This window comes from Rattus rattus, chromosome 2, assembly GCF_011064425.1.
Source record: "Rattus rattus isolate New Zealand chromosome 2, Rrattus_CSIRO_v1, whole genome shotgun sequence".
Lineage (NCBI taxonomy): Eukaryota > Metazoa > Chordata > Mammalia > Rodentia > Muridae > Rattus > Rattus rattus.
This window is the reverse complement of record NC_046155.1, coordinates 152,677,624-152,688,544: the sequence shown is the minus strand read 5'-3', so window position 1 is coordinate 152,688,544 and position 10,921 is coordinate 152,677,624. Positions and strand designations below refer to the sequence as shown.

General features: G+C 47.7%; 1 protein-coding gene across 2 annotated transcripts in view; it reads right to left on the bottom strand.

Moving 5' to 3' along the window:
• Positions 1-4,320: 4,320 nt before the first annotated feature.
• The window catches only part of Saal1 (serum amyloid A like 1), an 18,020-nt gene continuing 11,419 nt past the window's right edge, over positions 4,321-10,921 (bottom strand). For both annotated transcript variants that reach the window (XM_032893579.1, XM_032893578.1), the window contains exons 8-12: positions 10,824-10,906; positions 10,547-10,735; positions 6,985-7,181; positions 4,826-4,918; positions 4,321-4,468 (exon numbers count right to left, since the gene is read on the bottom strand). In XM_032893579.1, the coding sequence (XP_032749470.1) occupies positions 4,376-4,468; positions 4,826-4,918; positions 6,985-7,181; positions 10,547-10,735; positions 10,824-10,906 (655 nt within the window). In that variant the 3' untranslated portion in view covers positions 4,321-4,375. The remainder of the gene's footprint in view (positions 4,469-4,825; positions 4,919-6,984; positions 7,182-10,546; positions 10,736-10,823; positions 10,907-10,921) is intronic.

The following is a 10,921-nucleotide window of genomic DNA, read 5'->3' as shown; positions in this document are numbered from 1 at the left end:
ATGATAAAGATTTGAGACACACAAAATAAGTACTCTGCTGTGTGGTTTATATAAATGTACCACTACTACCCTGAACCTTATAAATTCATACAATAATGTGCTAGTTACACTTTGTTTGAAAGAAGGTCTTGCTTTAACCCAGGCTGGACTTGAACTCACGATTCTCCTGCTTTGGCCTCCAGAGGGATAGGACTATAGCTCTGTGTCTGGCTAGAAGAAAAGAATAGGAATGCTAATGACTGTCAGGAATAGAACGCTCTCCGAGTGAAATTCCACCAGGGGCCCACGAGGCTCACACACTTGAATCAGGAACTACTTTGATGGCATAAGATGGGATGCGAGGGGGCTGGAGAGATGGCTCTGTGGTTATGAGTACCGAGTTCCAGAGGACTCAGGTTCAACTCCCAGCACCCACATGGCACCCGCAACTGTTAGTTAACTCCTGTTCCAGGTGGTCCAATATCCTCACACAAACACACATGTAAGCAAAACACCAATATGCATAAAAAATAAGAACAAATAATTAAAAAAAAAAGATAGGAGGTAAAGTAGCTGAACACCACGGTAGCTTCTTCTCCCTTTACATTAACACTGAGTAGAGGCCGTCCCAAACCAGCATTGGTTCCTCTTCACTTACACGTGGGCCGGGTCAACTGCAGACTCCTGGCCACAGACTGAATGCACATTTACTCCACTGACTTCTCACCCTGCCGGGACCAAGTTACCCAGGACATGCTCTCCTCGCAGTGAATGGCAGGAACGCAGGAACGCAGGAGGCTAAAAGCACAGAAGCATCCTGCTCTACCTAACACTGTTCAGTGATGACTTGGCCCCGCTCAAAGGATCAGGAAAGCATGCTCCACCCACCGAGGAGCCACGGCAAGGACACGGATACAGGACAGAGCAGAATGATCTGCCTCCAGCTGCCTAACCCCCTCTGTCCCTGTGAGGTCCGCAGCACTGTCCTGAATCTTTACGCCATACCCTAAGTGTGCCAGCCCCACTGGGGCAAGATTTCTGTCTGCCCCACCCACTGTGGTAGCCGCAGAGTGCTGCCTGTGTGTTTATTCATCTGTTTTCTTGGTGCCAAAATGTACCTGTGAGACAATCAATGACTGACGGGCCAGAACCCCAGCCTTACGACTTCCGTGATACAGAATCTAGTAGTCCTGAGCCAACCGTCTTTGGCCAGTTTTGCTCAGACATCACTTCCTTTCTCAGTCAGACATGCTAACAGGGGAGAAGGTAGGCAGCTCAGCCACAGAGACAGGCACACGGAGAAGCAAATACCTTTAAAATCCCTCTGGAGCTGATCCATGCCTACGTATAGGCTGCCAGTGATGTGATGTATAGTGATGAGGGGCGGGCTTTAGGGCCAGGCAGGCCTACAGTAAATCCCAAGGCAACATTTATTCGCCATCTCGGAAAACACCAAGAAAAATACAGAAACACGCTATTCAAAGAAATGTCTATCCAATTTTCCTTTTTCTGATATGTCTGCCACTTTAGCCCTAGGTCATTGTAAAATCGCCCTTTGAAGAACTAGGCTAACGAGGAGCCCGTAAGAATGCTGGTAGAGCAGGCAGCATGCCTTAGCCAGCACGCACATCCTGTGCTTCAGTGACTTCTGCACTGGTATTCACACAGCTCAACTCTGTAGAGCAGAAAACGGTGCTCACTTAAGATGTGCCAAGCCCCAGACACAGGTTATGTCTCCATGTCTGCATCTACTTCAGCACAAGCATATATGCTGAGGGGTAGCTCCTGAACTTTCCCATTTATATGCCAGTGTCTTCAAGGTCAGTAACCCAAAGCCAAAGGAATAGGAAATATTAAGGATGGAGGAAAAACCCATTTAAGTCTAAGGAGCTGCAGCAGACAAAGAAATGAGATAAAATAAAGACCCACCAGAGTGGAGCTGGACCTCGGCGGTCAGGTACTAAATATCCTTTACAAAGAGCAAGAGCATGTTTCTTCCAAGATGGTCAGATGTCTCAGAATGTGGACTGAAACTCAGGTATCAGAATTTACACATGCACGTTTGCTAATTCTTGTTCCTCTTGTAACTTTTCTCCCTCCCACAGCCGCAGCACAGGAAGAGTCACAGGCCCGTGTACTCCCCAGGTCCGTAGCTATGCTTACAGAGTGCCGTCCTTAAAGATGACTGCAGCGGATCCAAGGGCTGCATTTCTGTGTTACTTCCCTGAATCATATGTGAGTCAAGTTTTAGCACTGGCCAGGTTTTCTTTTACATTATTCTAATTGGCAGATTAAGGATGTTTTCATGCACATCAAACCAATGTGAAGTTTGTAGTGCCTGAAAACCAGAAGAAAGTAAGAGTAGACGGTAGGGGCCAGCCGGAATCGAGAAGCAGGAAACAGCATGTCGGTCGGCCCTCTTACATCATACCTTTCCTTCTCTCTCTAACTTATCCTCTGAGGGCACCCTCACCTTCAGAAGCCCTTGTGTTCTGAAAGTGTGTTCTCATAAAGGCAACAGGAAACATGCATGCACAAGAGTTAGCGAAAGCAACAGGTCCAAGTGCTGTTCCGTGTGCTTCATCTACACGAGAGAGAGACACCGAGTCTTAGCATTAGTGAGTGGCGTCAATGTGCTGCTGAGACGGGATCCAGCGTGGCACACGTGAGCTGGTCCCTAACTAAGAACACATAACCTTACAGTCCAGTGTTACGGTTAGCCCCGAGGACAGGAAGGATGATGCAAGGTGAATCTGCCAGTCAGGTCAAGTGTGAGTGTGCACTTGCATTCTCTAATTCTCCTCAGCAGCAACGCCTTCAGCAACAAACTCATCTCCAGACTGAAGAGTGAGTTCTTATACCCCCAATACAGAATCTTCGTGTTTTATTAACAAAAATCCTTTAAGGAAAAGTATAAAGCAAGACCAATCCCTTATGTTAAAAAAGATTCTGGGGAAAATTGGAATGGGTTTGTAAAGCTGGCCTCATTGTGGGTGAGATTCTCTTTAAAACGAGTAAGAATTCTGGTTGGTACGAGAAGTACTGCAGACCGGATGCCAAGTGCCTGGATAGCTCCGGGGATATCTTCCTGAAGGAGTGGGGACAGCGAAGACGCTCCAGAGAGTCACGGACCACAGAGGCTGTGGCAGTCCCTCGATCTTACTTAAAATCACCGGATTCATGCTGAAAACAGTCTTGCCAACACATTCACACCAAACACCAGTGTCCCTGCTTCTGCCTGTGAAGCAGGGTGGTGCGAGCGGAACCACGGCAAAGTGAGCATCGCTTCCAGGTCGTCGCTGACCATGCGGAGAAGTCCGCAAACTGAGCTCAGAGCAGCTACAGACTCGCAGGCTGGCTCTCCAAGCCAGTCACGCCTTCCCCCTCAGGGAGCATGGGCAGGGCCTGGACTTCAGATACAAGGCACACAGAGGCGGTCAGGGAAGGCTGGCAGAACTCTCCAGAGTGCTCCTTTCGTCTTCACCCCTGAATGTGGGTAGAAGGCATGGCCCAGGCCTCACGGTTCCAAGTAAGTGTGTGTACAAAGGTTTGCGTGGTGGGCCACTGGGACAGGGAAAGGAGATGGACACCTCTCCAGTCTGCACTGTTTTCTGTACGAATTGCATGAGATACACAAAGATACTGGAAGAAGCTACCGTATGAGGAGTTTCTGTGCTGCAACTAAAGACTTGTAATGGACACAAAGTTCTCAGAGAAAAGCCAAGTTCATGGCTAGGAAGACAAGCCTTACAACTCAACATTGGAAAATTTGCTTTGACAAATATGGTGATTTGAGTAGGAATGGCTCCTACAGACTCATGTGTTTGAAATGCATGGCCCATGGGGAGTGGCACAATTAGGCTGTGTGGCCTTACTGGGGTGGGCGTGGCCTTGCTGGAGGAAGTGTCACTGTGGGGGAGAGGCTTTGAGGTGTCCTAGGCTCAACTGTGCCCAGGGTGGCACACAGTCCCCTTCTGCTGCCTGCAAATCAAGATGTACAACCCTCAGCTCCTCAGTACCCTGGTGCCTGCACACCGCCATGTTTCCCTCCATGATAACAATGATCTAAACCTCTGAACCTGTAAGACAGCCCTGACTAAATGCTGTCCTTTGTAAGAGTTGCCATGGAGTCCCCTCCCAACGGTAGGAGCAACTGCAACAACGCTTGGACTTCCTCTTCCTCCACTGAGCATCAGTAACATAAACTCAATGCAGAGGGGAGGGAGGTGACGGTGAGACCAGTGTCTAGCACGAATACAAATGGGAGGAGACGGGCATCAGGGCAGACTACGAAAGCACGGTCTGTACAATGTTCATTTAAACCATCATCCGGATGCCAACTTCAAACCACAGAAAACATGAAGTTTATTCCTCGGACAGCAGAAGCTCCGAGGTCTCAGGTCTGTGCCTTCACACTTGGGAAGCTGCCTTCCAGGTCTTCAGCAAGAGCGACGTCAACCTCACGCACGACTTTAATGAAGTCTTCCACCTGGGAGTCACACAAAGAACCAAGGTTTGCAGCAGAGGAAAAGGTGCTTTTAAAGACACTGGTGGTTACCTATGAGAACATCCTCCTGAGGCTGCCAAATAACCCAATATACAAACAAGAGACGTCCACTTGAAATACTCCAGTGTTGACCCTAGAAGGGACCACCCTAGCCAGCTCCTTCCCTCTTGGCTGTCACAGACTCCCACTGCTTCCTTGCAGGGTAGCTCACTGACAGTTTATTGTAACCCCCTTGCTGTCAGGTCCCCTCATGCCATCTCTCCCACAAGGCACAAGTCCCGGAAGGTATACCATCGTTTTTGCCAATGGAATCAGCCCCTGTACATGCACCATACTCACCGCAGGGCTGTAGAGGGGCAGGAGACTCTGAAATGCACAGCAACATTTCTGTTTACTTAACTGGCCCTCCTTCAGTCCCTGGGCCACGGTTTCCTATGACAGGCAAAAGAAAAACGTCATGTCAGAGAAGGGGACCGTCTGATGCTGCATCTGCAAACATAAACATCAGTATATACGGTCACAGCCGGTGCATCAGCACCACCTGCACTGAGGCATGTGTGACTCCAACACAGCTACTCTCAGCGGAGGGCACATGCTCACTCACGCTGCTGCCTGGGCCACGGCTGAGACCTGTCCTGCTCGCCTGCTGACTCCTCCCACCCACTGTTGGAGTCTATGTGAGGCTTTCCCTCGGCTCCCTTATTCAGTTTCCAGACTTCCAGTCCCCTGGAGATTACCAACCTTCGGCCCATTCACCGGCCAGCTGGCCCCAGCCCTCGTCTCTATTCCTTTATGCCTGCTGCTTTTGAAAAAAAATCTCTCCAAATCGATCCTACCACTTGCTTAAAAAAAGGAAAAGGTTTCAGTAGCACCTCAGTTTTCTCAGGATTAAATCCAAATTCCCTAAAAGTGGCATCTAAGAAGTTTTACAACGTGTCCTGGGTTTTTTATCAACCCACCTTCCTGCTCTTTCCCTGTAACTTAAAAGACAAAGAAATATGTTTGTGTTTTCCTCCAAAACTTAAAGCAACGACAAACAATTTCTTAAAAATCATCTGAAAGCAATATAACAAAGATGCTACGGTGGTTTGAATAAGAATGGCCCCACAGGCTTGAATGCTTGGTCACAGGGAGTGACGCTACTTGAAAGGATTAGGACTAAGAGCTGTGGCCTTGGACTAGGAGTGGCCTTGTTAGAAGAAGGGTGTCACTGTGGGTAGACTTCGAGGTTTCAGAAGCCCACCAGGCCCAACGCCTCACTCTCTCCACCTGTAGATGAGGGTATAGAACCCTCTGCCATTTCTCCAGCTCCACTCCTGTCTGCTGTCATGCTCCCTGCCATGATGACAGTGGACTGAGCCTCTGAAACTGTAAGCCAGCCCCACTTAAATGCTTTCTGTCGTGTAAGAGTTGATTCGGTCATGGTGTCTCCTCACATTAGTACAAGAGTGACTAAGACAGAAGTATTACCAAGAATAAACAGTCAAAATGAATAAATATATCAGGCTAGGGATGGAGCTCAGTGGTGAAGCCCTTGGTAAGCATTTGAAAAGTCCTGGGTTTGACTCTAAGCACCACGAAAATACAAAAACTTAATATTTATGTATTTCTTTTAATGTAAGAGTGCTCTGTCTGCATGTACACCTGCACCCAGAAGAGGGCATTAGATCCCATTACAGATGGTTGTGAGCCACCAGATGGTTGCTGGGATTTGAACTCAGGACCTCTGGAAGAACAGCCAGTGCCCTTAACCTCTGAGCTACCTCAGTAGCCTCCCCCCACCAATACAAAATATAAAAAATGAGATATTTAAAAAGAAGAAACACAAATAATACACAAATATATGAAAAGATAATCCCAGCTCACTAATAAGAAAAAGACATAAATCAAAATAGGGCACAAAATTTCACCTGTTGAATTTAACATAAATACTCATAAGAGCCAAACAAAATCAACATTTTCACATGTCGGAAATTATCCATATAAATGTTAGTAATGTAGTCTGTCAATATGCCTTTTATCGCTCGTGTGGGCATGTGCACACACAAAAACCACACCGGTTATTTTAAAACTACAGATAATAACATAAAAACTTCCCAAATTGAGTAAAATAATCATACTGCTTTTATATATAAAACAATAACGGTGAAAGAAAGAATATACTCTTGCAAGATGACCTCTGATTTCCACTTAAAACAAAACCCCAGATGGGGCTGAGGATGCAGCTCAGAGGGAGACTGCTTGGCTATCAAGCACAAGACCCCGGGTCCCAATCCCAGAATCACACAAGACAGGAGAGAAGGGAGGAGAAAAAAACAGTTTTTAATTCCATAAAAAATAAGAGTAGAGCTGAGGACACAACAAGTGGCCCAGCGTTTGTCTGGCCACCTCTCCCAGGGTACCGGCTCGGTTCTACCCTAGGACACCCACTCCTTTCCTAAAAGTTTCAAGTTCAGGATATCAAGCAAACTAAGAAACCACCAATACTTCCCTCCTACCTTTGTTAACACCTGAAAAATATTAGAAAGGAATTCACATGAAATGTCCTTCAAGATCTTCATATGGAAGTCATCTTGGGTGGAACCACAGATCGTAGGTTCTTCTGTATCAGACTCTGAGGGGTTCTCTGGTTTCTTCTGACAATGTTCCACATTTTGTAACACTCGAATTAAGCTGTCAATTAGAGGAAGATCCCCTACATGGAATTAAAAGAATAAAATTAGGTAAGTATTCATTTTTTGTCTGTCTGTCCATCTGTCCGTCCATCCATCCATCCATCCATCCATCCTGAACTCCATCCATAACTAGTGCTACATATCCTTTAGGGTCTGCAGGGAGAGCGGTTTCTGCTTCTGGTTCCTGCTCTGACTTCCACCATGACGGCCTGTAACCTATAACCTCAAATGAACTGTGTCCCCACATCCAAGTTGCTTTTTTTTTTTTAAACATTTATTTATTTTATGTATGTGAGTACACTGTAGCTGTCTTCAGACACACCAGAAGAGGGCATCAGATCCCATTACAAATGATTGTGAGCCACCATGTGGTTGCTGGGATTTGAACTCAGGATCTCTGGAAGAGCAGCCAGTGCTCTTAACCCCTGAGCCATCTCTCCAGCCCTCCACGTTGCTTTTGCTCAGTGCTGTATCACAGAAGCTCAGGAAACTAGAACAATCCCCAACTCCACAGAGCTCTGCAGGGCTTGAAGCAGTAAGGAGAGAGCTAACTGTAACAGGGAGCTAACAGTCTGCCCCTGTTCTGCGCAGATATAAAAACTATGTAACGTTGGGGACAGGGGTCCCTGCAGCAAGAATGCCTAGTAATGTGACATCAAGAAGGGATGTTGCTGGTCTCACACAGAAAAACTCTGTGCCACCAGAAAGATCTCACACACACACACACACACACACACACACACACACACACACACACACACACACACACACACACGCAGCACTCATTGGCCAAACTGCACGACAAGAGAGAGTAAGATAAACACATCTGCAGTAGGAGATAAGGACTCCCCAGCTTTTCACATCAAAGCAAGCCTAAGAAATCTCTGAGGTTTAGGAGATGAGCAACTGAACAGCTGACACCCCGACATCTGCATTGTTAGCTCAGGCCTCTCCCCAGCTCCTGACTTACACTGCCCCTCACCACCTCCACCAGGACACCAACAGGCAGCATGTTTAAAGCCAGTCATCACACACATACACACAGACAGACAGGCAGACAGACAGACAGACACACGCACACACGCACGCACAGAAGCCACCACTCTTCCTATCCCTAAAGTGACCGTCTGGTAGTATCCTCCCTCACTGCTACTGTTCCTGCCTTGATCAAAGCTAGAGCCTTGCTTGTTCTGATGTCACACAGCCTGCCCCACTTCTCCCTTTTTACCCATGACTCCCTACGCTTACCAGCCCATGGGCATCACAACCAGCCACATCTAGTCAACCTGAGCCTTCCATGGCTCCCGGCCTCACCCACGGCCGAGGTCCTGCCCTGCACTCTACTCCCCAGCAGCTGCACTACTTTTGTTCTCTTCACTCAGAGGCCACCCTAGCCATACACAGACTCCAACACACAGTGCACAGTGCTCTTAGTCTCCATGTGCAGACTCCTGAGCTTCCACATGACGACCTCCACCAGCTCCCCCAGGCTGTTCAGTGTCACTTGTCAATGAGTTTCAGACCCTCAAACAGGACTGCGCTGCCTACCTTACCTACCAAAGCAGACTGGGCCTCTGGGTTCTCCCAGAATCCCTCAGTCCCTCCCTGGCACACCCCGCCCCCAACCTTGAACTCTCCAGCCCAGGAGCTGGGCTGCCCTTCCCCCAGAGGCTCCTCCCTGTATAATCCAGACACTTTGGTCCCCTTCTCTGTCTCTGTTCTCACCCTGCATGCACACCCTTTCTCTCTTTCTCTTCCCCCTCCCACCACCTCCCTCTCCCCCCATGGTGACTTCCCTGGCCTTGGTCTTTGGGGCCAGTGAACTCGTCTGAGAGCATATTCCCAATACACCAACATTTAATATACTCTAACCTGGCTTTTCACTGGATTTCACTGGCAGAGAAATAACTTACTAATAACCCCTCCTTAAATATAAACAGTGCTTACTTGTTAAAAAAATATATATTAAAACAGGAAAATGTCAAAACATCCTCGAATGGAAAAAAACAAGCACTTTATGCCCAGTAACACTAAAGGGTGAAGCTCTTGAGACATTACCTACAGAGTCAGAAGAAGACGAGGGTTTCCCACCAGGTATTTAAAACACCAGAGACACTAGGCAACACACTTAGATAAGAAAAAGAAGTCAGACAAAAAAATATGACAAAGTACGTGTAACTTCAGATAAAGTTGAGGATTATCGTGGGACCTATTACTAAAAACTGTAAGACAAAGGCTGGAGAGATGACTCAGTGGTTAAGAGCATTGACTGCTCTTCCATAGGACCCTGGTTCAAATCCCAGCTCCCCCATGATGGCTCATAAGCCTTTCCCAGGGAATCCAACACTTTCTTCTGGCTTCCATAGATACGAGGCAGCTGGTGCACACACACACACACACATACATACACACACACATACATACACACACACACACACACACACACACACATATGTATGCAGACAAAACACCTATACACATTAGACATACATACAGACAGGCAGGCAGGCAGGCAGATAGAATTCAAGAGCAACAAGACAGGGAATGGATACAGCTCAGTGACAGGATGTCCACCTACGTATGCAAGGCCATGGGTCGAACCCTAAGCACAGCAAAGTCAAACTACTGGCAAGTCAGTAAAGGTGCTAGAATCAAAATTAATATACAAATCAACAGCTTCATAAAGCCCAACAATAGTGAGAAGAAAGTATGTGACAGAGAACAGCTATCCAAAGATAAAATGTCTGGGAATAAACCTAACACAAATATTACGAGGTCTGTAGGCTGAGCACAGAACAGCTTCTGAGATAGGCAGGCCTACACAGTGCACTCCCTCCTCGACACAGCCCATGCTCAACGCAGCCCCACTGCAACATCGGCAAGCACTTGGGGCTCCGCACTACAAGTCAAAGCTGCCCACGCCGTCAAAAACAGAGACATCAGGCTGAAGAGACATGGTCCTTACTAGATGCCCTAAAGCGGTCCTTACTAGAAGCCCTAAAGCCCTGTGGCGGCTGATCTGTGAGCTCAGCAGTGCAATTAATAAAATGCAGAGGACATTAGGACGTGTTCATGGTAAAGCAAGGGGTACCTGTGGATTGACCACGCCGTTTGGTGCTGCTTTCTTTTCGGTGCTGGGGACTGAACAAGGATTGCGCTCATGCTAAGCAAGCACCCCATTAGAGCTGCACCCCACACCTCTCCTCAGTGCCTTTTATAAACATTCCCATATGTTTTGTATCTAATGTTTTATGTGACTAGGGTCCTGAATAATGATACTTTCCTTCTGAGGAGAAAAGGTGAGAGAGAAACCCAGCGACAGCGCACGCCGCCTGGCCCTGGCGATCTGGTGGGCACCAATCCAGCATGGTGACACCTCACTTGCCTTCCTCTATCTTCAGGTGCTCCTGTTCGGCCCGTGAGGCACTGATGGCAGACAGCACTGAGAAGACAGAGGCCAGCACTGTCTTCTGCTCCTGCAGGATGACGGGCGGGTCATCGGGCTGGCAGAATTCGTGGCACACCAGGTCAAAAAGCAAACTCCATGTGTCCTTCCCAGTATCAGGACACTGCACTTAAGAAACGTTTTTAAAAAGTAGTCATTTTAAAGCTAATGAACACTTAAATGAGCAACTTCAGGGAGCGCCAAGAAACCGCCTTACCGATTGCTTGAACCCCATCGTCCACCGTGGTAAGCAGCTGTAGGACGTGCATATAAACATCCAGCCCTTCCAGGTTTTCAGAACTGAGCGGACAGAAA